We start from the raw sequence: 19,208 nt of genomic DNA, 5'->3' as shown, positions 1-19,208 counted from the left end.
GACAAATTTTAAAAAATTCAGAAAAAATAGTAATCGTCCGAATCCCATTACCACATAGGGCTTAAAATTTTTGTAATTGAACGTAGTTTAACATAAAATTTTTTTGAAAAAATCGAAGGGTGCAATCATGTTTGAAAATTGATTTTAAATATTAAATCCCGAAAATTGCATTGAAGCCTACTGTGCATATTTCTTTTAAATATCTCTTTCGATAGCTGATAAAAAAACAAACAAATCAAAAAAAATGTTGGTCCCATTTGGACCAATATTAAAGAAGTTATGAGCATTTATTTGAACATAGTTCTTTAAAAATGCGATAATTTCAATAAGCGATATATCTGTACCGTTGGTCAAAAAATAATTTTAAAATATACTAAAATGTTCTGTTGGCTAGGAGCATAAATTGAACCAAAAACAATTGAAATCAAAAATTACTTTTCTCCGAACTGTCCGATTTCACTTGGAATTCCCCATATACTTTATAGGGTCGCAAATGAGTATTTCAATGCGTTACAAACGGAAAAACAAACTTAATATACCCTCCATACTATGGTGGAGGGTATAAAAATATTTAAAAATTCCCTTTGGGTTTTAATAAGAAAATCGTTAACAGAATGCTATATTTATCCGCTGATGTAAGAATATTTCTAAATTTGTTTTTATTTTCGCGGGAAATCAACAAATAATGAAAAAATCTTAGCGTAAATTTAATTTATTCTAACTCAGAGTCCATATAAATCTCAAAAAATAAATTTAAAATATCTACAGCATCTAGACAACGCATAGAAATATGTGAGACCAAAATTATAAAGATTGGGTTCATAACATACATATTACAGCAACAACAAAAGACAAAAACTTATTGTGGGAATATTATTTCAAAAATATATTTTTTGATTTAATACGAAAAATTGGAGAAACATTTTTAGGATTTATTCTACCATTTCGCCAAATTTCCATACAAAACCTGAAGTATTTTGCTAAAACTTCTTCGAGGAAAATAGTTTGTCATCGTGAAAGTATATTTGCTTAGAATGATAAGCAATAGAGTTAAGAAGTACAGAGTAATATTGAAATCATAACCAAAGAAAAAACACAAACGTTAAAAAGCGTGTAATTGCTTTTCGGATACAGGGAGTCCATGTCTGTCAATATGCATGGATGTTCCCATGTTTTATTCAGCGGCTAAAGTGTGCCATCAGTTGCATCTTACTATTCAAAAAACCTTCAAGTGGGCAAAAATTACGCGATGTGCATATGATTATAAGGTGCATCCGATTTGAATGGCCGCCTATTAAAAATACGTCAATATAAATTATCTTAGACAGAATCGACAAGAACTGCGGAAGTACCACCACATTCTATTTTGGGATAAATAGGGATAAAGGTATCTATATCCGGCGTTTTAGTGGATGGATTCGAACGCTTATTAGATCCGGCACTTAAAAAAACTGAAATCACGCGGAGTTCAGGGGTACCTGTACGACAGTTGTAAATTTTAAAGCCAAAAATAGGTTTTATCAGAAAATTTACGCACCAAATTTTCGCTTTTGGACTCCTATTATTAGGAAGCTTTACGGAGCACACTCATGAGATATACATCGAACGACGTGGAATCGCGAGTTCTACAATCCTATAACCAGTTTGTATTATTATCTAGTTGCACCCTCTAATTATAAGAAAAATTCGAAAAACACTGAAATCAAAACTTCAAAATGTCAGCATCGATTTTAGGGATTTAGGGGATGCAGTGCATATATAGAAAAGTCATACCCTAGAACCATGTTGCCCAAGGGGCAATCTTTAGTTCTTTCTTTGAGCACAGATTTGAGTTTTGCGTGGTTTGGCCAGAAATCAAGAAAAAAGATAAAAAAACTTGTTTACTTCAACACATTTTTCGCATTTTTTATATTACCACCAACGCAGCTTCCATGAAAATTATTTGTTATGGTCCATATTATGAGATCGTGGCTAAAACACTTCAATTAATATAAATATATTCGTATTTTATAAAATATATTAACAGTTCGCGATTTATTAAATGGCGAACCTCAACTTCAACGATTGTAAAAATTTTTTTAATATTACCATATATAGTAGGAGAAAATAATGGAAAAACATTTATTGTTGTGCATCATAAAGTGATAAAATTTGCTAAAAATAGCATACTCATCTGAATTTTTTCCTATCAGTAACAGTAGCTAAAACATCCGAAAACGAAATTAAAGCTCAAACATTGGTTATATGGTATTACAATTTTCTGTAATTTGTATTGTATGTTGTAACCTCAGCCGTTAGCCTAACAATCAAAAATTTACCTCACCGAAATAATGGTCTTAGACAATCACATGTTTGGACGAAATCCGCTTCAAACAATTTGGAGTCGATTTAGACCAGTTCGTTTGTCTGTCTGGCTCGAGCGCATTATATCTCGCAATATTCTCGCACTTCCCCCACAAGATTTCAAAATGTTTCCCAAAATCATGCGCACAATAACTCTCGAAAGCCCAATCAAATATGAATTAAAATGATTCACTCCTTCAGGTACTACCAACACAAAATTTCAATTATCCGATTTGACCGGAACTTTGAATACCCTAAAATTACTTCCAGACGTACATATATCATATATCAAGTACCGGGATCTATTTGGGACAACATCTTCGGATAGATCCCTCACAAAAGGGCTGTTCGAGGAGCCATTGCACATTTTGACCAATGGTACTGCTTGCGGTCTTGTTTACAGCGATATTCTATTTTTCATGGATAAGTCCATGGTTTTGTCAGGAATGATCCAAAAGCTCTTAATCTTAGGGTGATCAACTAAAATTACGGTTTGACACCATAACTGTTAAAAGGAATGCTTCCAAAATTAGGTCCACTTCCAAAATGGACTATATCGGTCGCTTCTTTCAGGTATCCTCTGTACAAAAGTGCAAAACTTTTGCGCTTTCATCGAAGTCAAAATTATGAGCACAACATAAGCATTTATTCGCAACTGTTTATATTCTCCAAACACTGTCTATTTATATTCGATATATTCGCGAATGCAATCCTTGTATTCAAACGGAGATCTGTTTTCACCACCTTTTGCATGGATGTTCTCCAACCAAAAGTTTTTCCAAATCCATACTTTCGCGAATTATTGAAAGTCTTTCGAAATCAATTCTCTGTGGGATTTAGAACACAAAATGCCAAATAAGAACTAATGTGGTTCTAGGATATACCAAAACGTAAAACTATAGGGGTAATATTCATTTGAATGATTTTTTTAGTTATTGTTTAAATTCTGATGGAGAATTTGGTAAACAACTTTTGTATGGGGACTATATCGAACGTGGTCTGACATGGTTCATTTTCAATTCTAAACATCCAACTCTGTTCCAAATTTCAATTTTGTATCAATATTGGATATACATAAAACCAATTAAAAACCTTCAAAATTGCTTTACGAAACGCTACACAACATTTTTAACTTTCATGATTTTTGGTCATGTTGGCCCCCCCGAAATGAAATCCTGAGTACGTCCCTGCTCCCATATATATATTTGCCCGATTTCAGGTATTTCGTGCACCGACCTCGCTATGTATGTATGTCCAATTTTCATGAAATTTTGAATGCACCAAACACCAGAATTCTGTCCAATTTTGATGAAATTAGAAAATTTTCACGGACTTATAACTAGGAATAAGTTTGCCAAATTATATTGAAATCGTTTCAGATTTGGGTGTACCTCCCATATATATTTTCGCCCGATTTTAGGTATTTGGTGCACCAACCTCGCCTTGTGCATTTGTCCAATTTTGATGAAATTTCTAGGTCAAGAAAAAGTTTATCAAATTATTGCAATCGGTTCAGATTTGGATATAGGCCCTTTATATATTTTCTCACAATTTAAGTTATTTGGTGCAGCCAGCAACACGCAAAATCTGTCCAATTTTGGTGCAATTTGGAATTTATCGATTTGCCGAAGTCGAACTAGAAATAAGTTTGCCAAATTATATTGTAATCGGTTCAGATTTGGATATAGCTCCCATATATATTTTAAGCCAAACACAAAATTGGACAGACATTTTGATGAAAATTGGAAAATGTGACGCAAATTAGTCTCGATTATAATGAAATCGTGGCTGTAGGCCAACATTCTGCAGCCCTTTACTCGGGAGCAAGCAAAGAGAGCTTCCCTCTCCACTCACTAATTGAAAAACCATGCACTAACAACAATGTTTGCTAAAGTTGTTGTTGTTGTGTGATGATTGCTGCTGTAAGCAGGCCCCGACTTTTATCCTTTCCTTACTGGTTTATACTTAGAAATAAAAGCAAAAAACAATGGGGAGCGGAAATCCATTCTTAGTTCGGCTTAGAGGACAAATGGTCTGCAGAAGGCGACATAAGTAAATATATTTAGACCTAAAACCCCTAAATCGCATTTTGATTTTATAATCCCATCTAAATAAGTTGGATAAATTTAGATTTTTCTTGATAAGGTTTAATTGTTGTCCTAATTAATGTTCTAAAATGGAGGGTTAATAATGAACAATAAAACAAAAAAAAAAAAAAACAAAAGAAGTTCGAAATGCCGAAAGTTGTCTAGCCACATCTAATATGACTGATGATGTTAACCTAGCCAGTTAACGAAACAATAATCGCATAGAGGTTCATGTATGGGACTTCGCTAGATACTACGTTCCAATGAAAACTCCTTGGGTCATATAGCTTAATTAGTTATATTAATTAAAAATGACCTTCTCTTGTATAAGGCAAATATTAAATGTGTACTTTTGAATGTACTAAACAGATAATAAAAATGGCTTAATATGTATAACGAATTTGACTTGAATACATACTTGCCGGGGTCAGTATAGGTCCAAATCCCAATATCAGCTGTAATTTGTGTGCTCCAACTTTTGTGCCAATTTGAATTATTCTCCGTTCACTCCAACGATGCCACACCCATAGCAATATAACACTTATAATCACAATAATCAATACGAGATGCATTATTGTAAATCTTAAACTTAAATGGGTCATTTTGAGTTTTGACCGCTGACTTTATAGACTTTACTTCAGCAATCTTTTACACAGTTGTGTTCATCACAATAGCAAATGTAAACGAAAAACCCAACGACTTGTAAAATAAATTAGTCACTAAAGAAACACTTATTGCCATAAATATTTAAGTATGGCCTGTTAATTGTCTAAAGCATGTTTCGTAATTCTTATCACCGATTGTGATATTTTTGTCTATTCTGAAATACTGGCTGACTACATTACTGTCAAATGCTAATAACATTTCTTGATATGAAATTCTCAAGTTATCACATACATACTAATAAATGTATTCTTAATTTCGAGTTCTATAATTTATAACATGAGTGTAAAAATAGTTTAAATTATAATAAACTAATTGGTTTGCTACTTATATACATGTGCCCTCATTATCAACATTACTGATTAATTAGCATATTAGCATATCAGTAACTCTGACACAAAATTATACATTACGAGGAAATTGGCACCTAAAAATAATTACTATTTATTGATTACAAATAAACGCTGTTTAAATATTTTATTTAATTTCCTTTCGAGTTTGACCTAAGAGGAATATCGAAAAATTAGGAATGCCACACGTTCAACCATTATATTAGCCATATTATTTTGTTGGGTTATTTTAGTGGGTACACGCAGAGAAAAAAATATGTTTGATCCAACAATATTCCAAGAGCAAAATATGTATTGTTAACATATTGTTGGATTCCTTATGTGTAGACAGCGGAATTTTATGCAACCCCTATTTTTGGTCCGATTCATGTCAAATTTTGGGACTGGGCATATTTTTGGCTTCTGATTACATTGCAATCGAAACATATGACATATGCAAAATTATGCAAAATGCATAAAAATTTGCATATGCAAAATTTATGCATTTTGCATATCTTCGTATGCAACAAATATTTCAATAATAGATACAAAAAATGTTTGTATGTAAAATGTTTCTGTTTAAAACTCTCTTAAGACAAATCAATAAAATAGAGAAATGTATGATTTAACTGAAAATACATATGATAATTAGTTTCTAATCTAAATATATGGGAAATAATTTTAAAACTAAAGGATTCCAACCATTTTTGTTGTACTTACAAATTTGATTCAATTTTAAAAATCCACCTAGCTGCAATTTAAATAATTCATACCTAGTTTAAATTTAAATAAAGGCAGTTATTTTTTATTTATTAAAATACTATGAAATATAATTGATATTGCAGTATGTAAGAAGGATCATTTCCAAATTGTCTACGGTTAAATTTCGCCGTTTTTCTGAAAATATAATTTTGTAAGCGAAAAGCTTCGTTCGACGTCACATGAAGTCATTGGTGCAAATTTGTATTTCATAATATTTTTCTTGTTTACATCTTCGAAATCAGCCAATGCAGCATAGTTGTTGTTTATAATTTAGTTAAGATGTTTAATTGTCTGAAAATAGGGATTTCTTTCCAATATTTTATTTAATTTTGTACGTAGTGCATCACCCAAATCACCGTGTATTGTTTCTATTACATGCTCAGCATCATTAAATAGTTTAAAATATTCATTTAAAGGCATGCCCTTTTCTTTCATATGTTTAATAATAAAATAAAGCTGCTCGAAATTATTTTTAATAAAAACTAAGTCGTTAAACAACAGATTTTTTTCCAATAAATTTTGTGCAGATTTTATTGAAGCGGCTTCATCAGGGTCTAGTGATTTAATTACCTAAAACGATAGAGGATTACTTAATTATTGACAAATTAACCTTTTAAACTTTTTATGCCATTATAATTATTAGAATAGAATGCTGCCGCTTTAATCCACGTTCCCCATCTCGTTAGTTTAGGTTCTGGGGGAAGTTCGATATTTACCATACCTTTATATAAAGTTATTCGATGTGGAGCTTTCAAAAATATTTTTTTAACGTCAGATATATAATCATTGACCAAGGGAAATGCAAATCTTATTGATTCCGATATAAAATTGAGAGCATGTGCTAAGCTAAGCATGTTTGGATACACAACTTTCAAAGTTTTATCTGCTTTAATCGTATAAGAAGCTCCATCACTCACAAACAAGAGAACTTTTTCTTCATTCTTATAACAATCGGAGTCCACTGTTTACAAATCTTGTTATTGAACCACTGTTAACCTCGTGCAACTCTTTACAAGATCACAAATAAGGGCTAGTAGACAACACATCAAGTTTTCCAATAATTAAGTTTGCTATAGAGCGACCAGACTTGTCTGTGGTCTGATCAATTGCTTTTTAACTCTCTACGAATTTTAGTTAATTCAGTATTATAACATTTGGTAAGATATGATTTTCGTATTGCACTTTCATCAAGGATATTTTTCTTTGTATATTTCTTTAAAAAGGATTTAAATGTGTTTTTATTAAGGGCCCTCCATGGAATGTTGGCTCCTATTAAGGCTTTGCAGAGATCAAAGTTGAAATTATTAATATATGTAGTATCTATACATTCAATATCTGGTATTGAATGTTCTAACAGTTGTATAAATGAATGTATTTAATGAAGAAATAATAATCTGTTCTTGACGTTCCTTAGTTTACTTTATTTTTTTAACACAAATGTTGTCTAAAAATATTTCATAAAGCAAACGATAATTTTTTTCACTTTTATTTCTTTTCTGATTTGCTTTATGAAAAATATTAGACTACATTTATGTTTTTAAGAAATTAAAGTTATGAAACATCAAGAACAAATTATTATTATATTAATTCTCCATTAAATACTCTCATTTATCATTTTACTCTGCATTGGTTTACGCACGTACTTTTTCTTAAACCATTCTGTCTACCCGTTTTGTTTTTTTTCACTGATTCTCATTACCATTTACGTATACAGCACTAACAGAACACTCAATTATCTTTGACAATTTACTTTTGGCACTTAAATACTCTATTTTATTATTTTGCTCAGCATTTATATAAATGATTAAATTTAGTAAAATTAAGACACTTTTAGATTAAAAAATCAGATCTTTGAATACAGTAGCTCCAAGTAATTGTCTAATATTTGAATGGTTCCATTGACAAATACTTGGAGGTAAAAAAATAAATTAATTAATGCCGTTAAATAAACAGTTTATTATCATATCATTTCAATTACGTATGTATATTAATTATTGTTACAACACATTAATTACATAAATAATTCAATGTCTGAAATAAACCGAAAACTTGTTCTTGTTTGAATATAAGTTAACAATAATTGCTCTGTTACAGAACATCAAATGATCTACTAGTTTTACCTTTCTTCGATAATATACAGGAAAAAATTGTTATCCTAGCTATAAAATTGTAGATTATTCAAGTTTATGGAACAACAATAGTATAAATTAAAGACGTCCTCTTCGAAGACGTCAAAATGTGGGCGAGAATCACGGATATTTTCGAATATTTTTGATTCGTTGTTTAAAGTAATACATATATGATTTTTCAAAATAGTCTGGCTTAATCCCTTTTGTTGTTTTAATATTTATAACAACAAGTTTATAAGTGGAGAAGGTTTGGCATTGTTCGCCAAGGGGTAAGGCAAGGAAGACTAGTTTCGATCCACGCCACTGGATCTCATCAGTTCCCTTTGTTTCTTGTTTGTGGATATTCTCCACCGAAGTTATTTTTCAATAACTTCTTCAACAAGAAACTTTTTATACCCAAACATCAATCGTCAGCTCGAAGTATAAACGTAAACAAAGAAAAACATTCAATGAGAAGTTTTTCTTTGGTAACCTAACACAACTCCGACGAAAGTGTTTACGAAACAAAGCAAACCTTCTTCCACTCGTATGTGTCGTTGATTTTTCAACAAATGCACATACCCAAATGCTGTTTGGTAGCTTATATACCAACAACATACAAAACCGTGCCAGTGTTTCTCAAATAGAACATTGGTGGCGTTTATTTAATTGGGATAGCTGTTACAATTTTGATTTTTCAAAATAGTCTGGCTTAATCCCTTTTGTTGTTTTAATATTTATAACAACAAGTTTATAAGTGGAGAAGGTTTGGCATTGTTCGCCAAGGGGTAAGGCAAGGAAGACTAGTTTCGATCCACGCCACTGGATCTCATCAGTTCCCTTTGTTTCTTGTTTGTGGATATTCTCCACCGAAGTTATTTTTCAATAACTTCTTCAACAAGAAACTTTTTATACCCAAACATCAATCGTCAGCTCGAAGTATAAACGTAAACAAAGAAAAACATTCAATGAGAAGTTTTTCTTTGGTAACCTAACACAACTCCGACGAAAGTGTTTACGAAACAAAGCAAACCTTCTTCCACTCGTATGTGTCGTTGATTTTTCAACAAATGCACATACCCAAATGCTGTTTGGTAGCTTATATACCAACAACATACAAAACCGTGCCAGTGTTTCTCAAATAGAACATTGGTGGCGTTTATTTAATTGGGATAGCTGTTACAATTTTGATTTTTCAAAATAGTCTGGCTTAATCCCTTTTGTTGTTTTAATATTTAAAACAACAAGTTTATTAGTGGAGAAGGTTTGGCATTGTTCGCCAAGGGGTAAGGCAAGGAAGACTAGTTTCGATCCGCGCCACTGGATCTCATCAGTTCCCTTTGTTTCTTGTTTGTGGATATTCTCCACCGAAGTTATTTTTCAATAACTTCTTCAACAAGAAACTTTTTATACCCAAACATCAATCGTCAGCTCGAAGTATAAACGTAAACAAAGAAAAACATTCAATGAGAAGTTTTTCTTTGGTAACCTAACACAACTCCGACGAAAGTGTTTACGAAACAAAGCAAACCTTCTTCCACTCGTATGTGTCGTTGATTTTTCAACAAATGCACATACCCAAATGCTGTTTGGTAGCTTATATACCAACAACATACAAAACCGTGCCAGTGTTTCTCAAATAGAACATTGAAAAATAACTTCGGTGGAGAATATCCACAAACAAGAAACAAAGGGAACTGATGAGATCCAGTGGCGTGGATCGAAACTAGTCTTCCTTGCCTTACCCCTTGGCGAACAATGCCAAACCTTCTCCACTAATAAACTTGTTGTTTTAAATATTAAAACAACAAAAGGGATTAAGCCAGACTATTTTGAAAAATCAAAATTGTAACAGCTATCCCAATTAAATAAACGCCACCAATGTTCTATTTGAGAAACACTGGCACGGTTTTGTATGTTGTTGGTATATAAGCTACCAAACAGCATTTGGGTATGTGCATTTGTTGAAAAATCAACGACACATACGAGTGGAAGAAGGTTTGCTTTGTTTCGTAAACACTTTCGTCGGAGTTGTGTTAGGTTACCAAAGAAAAACTTCTCATTGAATGTTTTTCTTTGTTTACGTTTATACTTCGAGCTGACGATTGATGTTTGGGTATAAAAAGTTTCTTGTTGAAGAAGTTATTGAAAAATAACTTCGGTGGAGAATATCCACAAACAAGAAACAAAGGGAACTGATGAGATCCAGTGGCGTGGATCGAAACTAGTCTTCCTTGCCTTACCCCTTGGCGAACAATGCCAAACCTTCTCCACTAATAAACTTGTTGTTTTAAATATTAAAACAACAAAAGGGATTAAGCCAGACTATTTTGAAAAATCAAAATTGTAACAGCTATCCCACTTAAATAAACGCCACCAATGTAATACATATATGTTTTCTATTGTTTCGTCTTTTATTTTGGCCAATAGCTTTATGTATTTCGTCCGTATTTTAATCAACTTACAACAAACTACATTTTATCTTTCGATTTGGTGGAAAGTAAATATAACGATAAAAGTTATTTTCATATGAATGCAGAATTTTTTAGAGAAAGTCCAGATTCAGGGAAAACTATACGTTATAGAGGAAAAAGTTATTTGGTAAAAATGCTTGGAAAGAGCACAAAAATTAAATTTTCATAAAAAAATAAATTCTCTAAAAAAGGCTCAGAAAAATTTTGCATACGGTTTTGCATATGCTAATTTTATGCAGATATGTCAAAATATGTCAAAATATGCACGATATGCAAAATTTTCTGGGCCTAATTCGTTTTATTTTTTGATGAAACGAATTTCTGTCTAATCAGATTTTCTCTACGACCATCCTCACCAAATATGCATTTGCATAGGATTCCGCAGTCTACTTATGTGGTATTGTGAATCCAACAATCGGTTTTGTTAAATCCAAAAATAGTTTGTGTCAACTGAACAATATTTCTCTCTTTTCTTCGAAAAATTTGTTCTCTTCTCTCGCTATTCGATGCCGTGTTGAAAAAAAAATTTTGGTGAGTTGTGGTGTTTGTATGACATGCTGCCTTTATCTTTGTTTTTGTGTGTATGTATACCAGGGACGAGCTTCTTTGCTTAGATCGTATAGTGAGGGCGCCCACTGAGTTGTTCTTGCATTTGCTTCTCTCTCTCACGTACAGTGTAAATGAATGAAAACAAACAAAAACATAATGTGGCTGTTGCTTTTTTCACTCCTACGTTCATTCATGTCTTCGCTTTGGTTGTATTTCTGTGGTCGTCGCTGGTATATATTGGTATACATTGTATACCAACAATGAGACTCTTGTTTTTATTTGTTTCTGTTTTGGTTTCATTCTTTTTCTTTATTTCATTCTGCTTTCCTTTTCATGTTTGTTATGGTGTTTAATTATTCCTTATGTTGTGGTGGCTGCTTGTGGCTTTTTGTTTGTCTTTGTTGTCAGCTAAAGTAGCAAACCATGTATTGCGTTCATCAATGCTCGTAATATTATACGCGATATTTATATCAAAGTTGAAGAAAGTGTATATGAGAAGTATATACACTCAAATCAAAAAATTTAGTATCTGGTTTTCAGGGCTGACAATATGTTTTGTAAAAAATTTAGATTATGATTGTTCCTACAATCGGTATTGTTAACGATTTTTACAATATTGCGGAAATTCGAAAGTTGTTTTTGTTTTCTATGTTCGGAACAAAATATGGTATTTTTGGATTTGGATTACAATGTTTGCACAAAACGAACACATTTTTGGAACCAAAAGAGATATTTTTGTTCCAACAAAACCGAAAAATATTTTTTCTCTGCGTGTAGACGAAGACTAAGCTTGGTAACTACCATTTATACGTAAATCATATCAAAGACATAAATACAACAAGATAAGACATTTTTTTGCTATCATTCTTCAGTGAATGGCTTTTGAATTTAACATAATGTTATATTACGATATGGTGATATAACATTTTTTTCTTTTATACATTTTTACGTATTTAACCGAATTTACCGATCCAATTGACATAGAATTATTCTAGAATAGATCCTTGAATTCATAAATTTCGTTTCTGATACCATTACATGAAATGTTCCTCCTTGGTTGCGATTTTGAATTAACTGCAACCTGTTAAGGGTAATGTTTCTATACAAAGTTTCGTAAACATTTTTTGTTGCATGCATTTTGTCTAGTCTTAGTTGTATTTATGTCTTTGATCATATCGTATATTCGAATGTTAGTATTTTAAATCAAAACTTTTAATGTAATGCCTGTCCGTGTACTCGATAATTTGTAATGAACATTATTTATAAATATTTCCAATTATGACAGTTCCACAATGGAAAAGTTCCTAAACAACGTGTTTCATCAACATGTAGTAAAAATTATCAAATACAAGGACAAGCCAAAGTAGAGTTGTGCCAAAGGAACTATATGGAACTACCTAGTTTACTTCGCAGTTCCAATGGCCCACATTTTTTCTTTGAAAAAACTGCGTATACTTACTATCACACGTTATATTTCATGATGTTACTCATACGTTCTGGAACTAGTACAAGGAACTAGGAACTAGATTACCCAACTCTAAGCCAAAGACATAGAAGAAATAAGACTAGACAAAACGCATGCAACAAAACAATGTTATTGAAACAATGTATAGAAACATTACCCCTAACAGAAACAATGCAGGTTGCAGGTATTAGGTAACATTTTGTCCAAACTTAGTTAAAGTTTGAAGAAGAGCGATATCGGTCCACTCTTTCATGTACCTCCCCCACGAAAGTTCAAAAATATTCGGGAAAATTGTGTGCACGATATCTCTTGAAAGGAGTAACCAAATTGGTGCATATTTTATATATAAGGTTCCAATATGGAGTGTATCGGTTTAATCCTTCAGGTACCTCCCACACAAAGTTTCGGATAATTTCCGCTGAAGACATGCTCTTAAATAGCTTTGGTTTGTATTGTAATAACTTGTATTCGCTTCCACCATAAGAACGGTAACATTTTTTTAGGGACAACTCTCGAACGGATCGACCGATTTGCTCCAAAATTATGTATTATTATTTTGTCCAAACTTAGTTTAAGTTTAAAGATAGGCCATATCGGTCCACAACTCCGGTACCTTCCCCCAAAAAAATTAAAAAATGTCACTTAAATGTTACACGCTATATCTATTGAATGGTGCAACCGATTTGGTCCAAACTTTGGATCTCCTAATATTTCCTCCACAATCGAAAATGGCCCATATCGGTCTCCTCCTTAGGGTACCTCCCCCACAAAAGTCTTGTTTATAGCGATATTATGTTTTTCGTGGGCAAGTCCATGCTTCCTGACAAAAGTTATACGTTGTCCAACTGAAATGACTAGTGAGCGCGATATATATCGAAAAGAAATAATTCTCAAAAAAAGATCCACTTCCAAAATGGACTATGTCGCAACACTTTTTAGCATTAATCCTAATCCACAATTTTATTGGCAAGATTTAATGTCTAACAAGTAAAAAAGTGTCAGTCGGCTTTGCCGACAGAGGTATACCCTCAGCCAATGTGAAGTTAAACTTTCACCTACGGACAGATCGAATGTATTTAAGGTCTCTTCAGAATTTTGTGGCCCTTTTTGGACATTTGAACTTGCCGACAAAAATGTAGATTAGGAATTAACTGCACTAAGACACAAATGCTGAACTTTTATAGTGCAGGTACCCTTAGGGAGGACCGATATGGGCCAATTTAGAAGTGAAACTAAATTTTGATAAAATATTAGGAGATCCAAAGTTTGGACCAAATTGGTTGTCCCATTCAAGTGATATCGTCCTAGCATTTTAGTGACATTTTTTAAATATTGGGGAGAAGTACCGAAAGTTGTGGGCCAGTATTGCCTATGAAACTAAGTTTGGATATAATATGACGAAGACCAAATGTTGGACCAAATCGTTTGAACAGTTCGAGAGTTATCGTGCTCTCCGACCGCCACATATGGTGACATAGGGGGTTTTTACACCTTTCGGGCTGCCTTCCCAAAAAATATGGACTTGACCCTGAAAAAACTTTTACCGTCGTAATGGATGTGGAGAATGCAAATCGCTTCAACAAAAATCAAAGTGATTCGAGAGCAGGTCTTAAAGTGATCTTATCCGAAATTTTGTGTGAGAGGTACCAGAAGGAGTAGACAGATATAGTCCATATTCGAACCTGATCTATATCTGGTAGATATATTAGGATGTGAAAAGTATAGATTACATCGGTCACTCCCTTCAAGAGTTATTGGGCGCACAATTTTTACGAACATTTTTGAAGTTTTGTGGGGGAGGTACCTGAAGGGGTGGACCTATATAGCCCATCTTCGATTTTAAACAATGTTTTGATAAAATATTACGATGGCCAAATTATGGACCGAATCGACAGTTCCTTTCGAGAGTTATCTTGCCCTCCCTTTAACGAACGAACTGACGGACGGACGGACATGGTTATAGCGACGAATATTTCGATATGTTACAAACGTAATGACAAACATTATTATACCCTCTATATTATGGTGGAGGGTATAATAAACATTTCCGGAGATATCACCCACCCTGGGAAACCCCCTGTTTCACTTTACGGGACTTGAACATCTTGTTCCTGAATTCCATTAAGTATTGGCGTCCACACATACAATTGATCATCCAGTGTTTCAATGTGCTCAATGTCCTCAAACAACGTGGAGTGCTGGACAGTAACAAAGGCTTTTCATATGTCGACCTCCACCAACCCTGCCCGATCGCATAGCTTGCTATGGTTGAGTCCTCGACAAATATGTTTGCAGATGACGCGCATCGATGTTGGCATGCTGTGCTGCTTAGGGAAGGAGGAGTAAAGCCTCAAGAGACTTTGCTGTAGTCATATACTCGGCTCCCTGCTCATTCAGCATTACCATGCAGATTCCACAAGGTCTGAACACTTTGAGATTTGCAACACCATTGTGAATTGCGGTTGTTTCTCCTCGGCAGGAAGAGATCCTGTTTTCAATTGGTTTTGATGTAAAGAGTAATTACCGCACACGGAGTGATTACCAAATACACAATTTTATACCCTCCACCATAGTATGGAGGGTAGGTATGGTAAGTTTGTTTTTCCGTTGAAATAATCATTTGCCACCCTATAAAGTACATAAAATTAAAATTCTGAGTCGGTGTATGCATGTGCGTCCGTCCGTCTGTCGTAATCACTATATCATACCAATAAATTGAGATAGGACGCTAATTTTGCACAGATTTGTTTTTTGTTTGCAATCAGGTCAAGTTCGGAGATAGGCTATATCAGCCCACATTTTGAACTAGGCCCCGTATAACAGTAACACCCGATTTCAGGTAGTTTGAAGTTCTAAAATGTATTTTCGGCGCAAATTTGATATAAATGGTAATTTGGATTCCCAGTGGTCGCAATAAATTGTGGACGCTGCACAGTGGTCCCACTTGTATGGGAAGGTGCGACAAAAATATTTATAATCGTCGGATCAATCTGATTTTTTAAGTATATGCCAAAAATAATTAAAAAATACTTTAGCCAAAAAATCATCAATATCGGTCCAGTTTTTCCTATAGCTACGGTGACCAACCGTACTCTATTATAGAGGACAGTACTCTGTTAAGGGTACGCTTTCTTTACAGCGTACTCTATGTGTCCTCTATTTTCATCACGTGTACTCTATGTCCTCTATTTTTGATTTATTTTACAATTACATGTGAATACAAAGGTAATACAATGAAATCAGACAATTAACCAAATATTGTCGTTGTTTAAATGAAATCAGTGGTTTCTAATCTAATCAGATTTAAACACTTCTGCACGCGCTCAAACCAATTGATGAAGCACTTTTTCCACTCCTATTGAAACACCTCCAAAACGTGGTTTTTGAACGTGTCAACAGCGTGTTCTATCGATTGCTGTTTTGTTTCGGGCTTATACGCATCGTATAAGGCTTATATAGCGATCGTATTTTTTGGGATTTCTTGCACCAATCGGTACGGAATCCATCGATAAGAAACCTTTTTTACGGCCAGGTTTCCATGCAGTATGGAATTGAACCCGCTGAAAGAAATGTCCAAGGATGCCTCTATCAAGGTGATCTTGATTTATCAGTTTACTCACGGAATCAATATTTTCTGTCACATGATTGAATTCATTAAACCAGTTTTTCACAGAGCTACATATGCCGTAGTCACACGTAAACATTTTTCGGTGAAGGTAATTTTGGGACAGAGCTCGGTCAATGAGGATGCCCCTACCAGAATTAGTGGCAAGTGTAAGAGACATAACCATCGTGTCACCTGCCCGGCCAAATGATGCCGTTTCCCTTGGACATACAAAGTTTGAATAAATATATTGAGTGTTTGGTAGAGAGCGGAAAGGATAGAGCTCCTCTACAATCAATTTCACAAATCTCAAATTACTTTACACTAAACTTTTTATGTGTGACTACCAAGGTTCGGAGTCGAGCCATTTTTGATTCGACTCCGACTCCGGAGTCGACTCCGAGGGTAATTCCGAAAAGCACTCAACACGCAGAGAAAAAATATTTTTCGGTTTTGTTGGAACAAAAATATCTATTTTGGTTCCAAAAATGTGTTTGTTTTGTACAAACATTGTAATCCAAATCCAAAAATACCATATTTTGTTCCGAACATAGAAAACAAAAACAACTTTCGAATTTCAGCAATATTATCAAAATCGTTAACAATACCGATTGTAGGAACAATCATAATCTAAATTTTTTACAAAACATTCTGTCAGCCCTGAAAACCAGATACTAAATTTTTTGATTTGAGTGTATATACTTCTCATATACACTTTTCACATAACTTGGATATAAATGTCGCGTATAATATTGCAATCATTGATGAACACAATACATGGTTTGCTACTTTAGCTGACAACAAAGACAAACAAAAAGCCACAAACAGCCACCATAACATAAGGAATAATTAAACACCATAACAAACATGAAACAAAACAGAAACAAATAAAAACAATAAGTCTCATTGTTTGGTATACATCAGGGTCGTGCTTCTTTGCTTCTTTCTATAGTGAGGGCGCCCACTGAGTTGTTTTTGCATTTGCTTCTCTCTCTCACGTACAGTGTAAGTGTACATAAACAAACGATGAATATGATGTGGTTGTTGTTTTTTTCACCCATGCATAGGCATATGCTTTAGTATTGATGGAAATATTGTGGTCGACACTGGTATACATACACACAAAAACAAAGATAAAGGCAGCATGTCATACAACAATTACCACAACTCACCAAAATTGTTTTTTCAACACGGCATCGAATAGCGAGAGAAGAAAAAAAAATTTCGGAGAAAAGAGAGAAATATTGTTCAGTTGACACAAACTATTTTTGGATTTAACAAAAACGATTGTTGGATTCACAATACTACATGAGGAATCCAACAATATGTTAACAATACATATTTTGCTCTTGGAATATTGTTGGATCAAACATATTTTTTTTCTCCGCGTGAATATGAATAAAATATGCACAAGTTTCCATTTTGTCCTATATATTGGCATTTTCTGATGTGTTCCTTGAAAATAACATATACAACTACAATAACATATACAATAACAATATACAACTACAAAACTTCTTTGTTTAAAACTTCTACAATTATAATAAAAATACAAGATCACCGAAATTTGAAACTCTGTGTAAGAGGTTCTGAAGTGGGCAGGCTTTCGCTCAGGAATATAAACAATTTGAGATCATTATCTTCTTTGAATATCGTTTATCATATTCTAGATCAAGAATGTGTGGGATCTAAAACAAATATTCTAAAATACTATACATTTCTTATCGTATATTAAGAAATCGACCCAGCTTGCAAATTCACTATAAAGTTACAACTCAAAAAAGTTCTTGAAATTTAATTTTTGATAAATGTAAAAAAAAAAATGTTGCTCAGAGTTGGAGCCAATTTATTTTTTCGACTCAGTCTCCGACTACAGCTTAATTGCTCGACTCCAACTCAGACTACGAAACCGTGGTGAGTACTGACTATAGGATGTTGTTTCATCGCATCGTCGTCACGTAGAAAATTGTGAAAAATGGTCGGACGAAAATGTTCACAAGTAAATTCCATATTATTTGGGAAATTAATTCTTTAAGCGCAGTAAAAACGCAATACGTGGTACGTCAAACCGTACTGATTACTCTTATGCTAGAAAATGTTAAGCTTTCCAAAGGAAATGGCGCCTGGCATTGTTGCCTTGCCCAGAAACTTATTTAGTAGCCCTCGCATGTGTACTCTTTTTTCATTCAAAAATATTGGTCACCGTACCTATAGCCCCCATGTAGCGGCACCACCGGATTTCAGGTAATTTGAAGCTTTTATCTACATCTTAGGCCCTAATTGGCTGTACTTTGGTATTTGGGGTTCCCAATGGTAAAAACCTTCTGCGCCAAAAATTGTGGTCTTAGGTCCAGGTTTCATATTACGGTACCTCCCTTTTTAAGTTATTTTGAATTCGAATTGGTTGTAATTTGATTTTTGGAGTTCTTAGTGGTCAAAAAACGTCTCTGACTGGTACCGTGGACAGGAAATGAAACAAATTATTCCATTTGAGGTCACAATATTTCTTGGCAGGGGATATAACAAAGTTCGGTGCGACCGAACTTTACATTTTTACTTGTTTTTCATATTATATGTAGCATCATACATATATCAAAACAAGTAAGAACAGTCTATAGTCGGACGGAGCCGACCATGGGATACCCTATACCACTATCCCTGGACAATCGCTCTCCGCGGAACTTCTTTTCAATGATTGTGAAAATTTAATTATCAAATATCAGAGATGTAATGTATAATACTTATGACCAAAACCAAAAAGTTATCTAGCATGACAAAGACATTTTTGTAGCAGGAAAGGAAAATTTAGTTCACACAAACTAAA

At 33.6% G+C, this 19,208-nt stretch overlaps 1 protein-coding gene across 1 annotated transcript in view; it reads right to left on the bottom strand.

Annotated features, from left to right (window-relative positions):
• Window positions 1-5,047, bottom strand: part of LOC141397970 (probable cytochrome P450 313a4) — a 38,517-nt gene extending 33,470 nt beyond the window's left edge. Inside the window, exon 1 of the mRNA XM_073975013.1 lies at window positions 4,849-5,047. Coding sequence (XP_073831114.1) covers window positions 4,849-5,032 — 184 coding nt within the window. The 5' untranslated portion in view covers window positions 5,033-5,047. The remainder of the gene's footprint in view (window positions 1-4,848) is intronic.
• Between the last annotated feature and the right edge of the window lie 14,161 nt (window positions 5,048-19,208).

The sequence above is a fragment of the Musca autumnalis genome, unplaced genomic scaffold (assembly GCF_047663935.1).
Source record: "Musca autumnalis isolate F117 unplaced genomic scaffold, ASM4766393v1 scaffold_3, whole genome shotgun sequence".
NCBI classification, from domain to species: domain Eukaryota; kingdom Metazoa; phylum Arthropoda; class Insecta; order Diptera; family Muscidae; genus Musca; species Musca autumnalis.
This window is presented reverse-complemented; position numbering and strand designations above follow the sequence as displayed.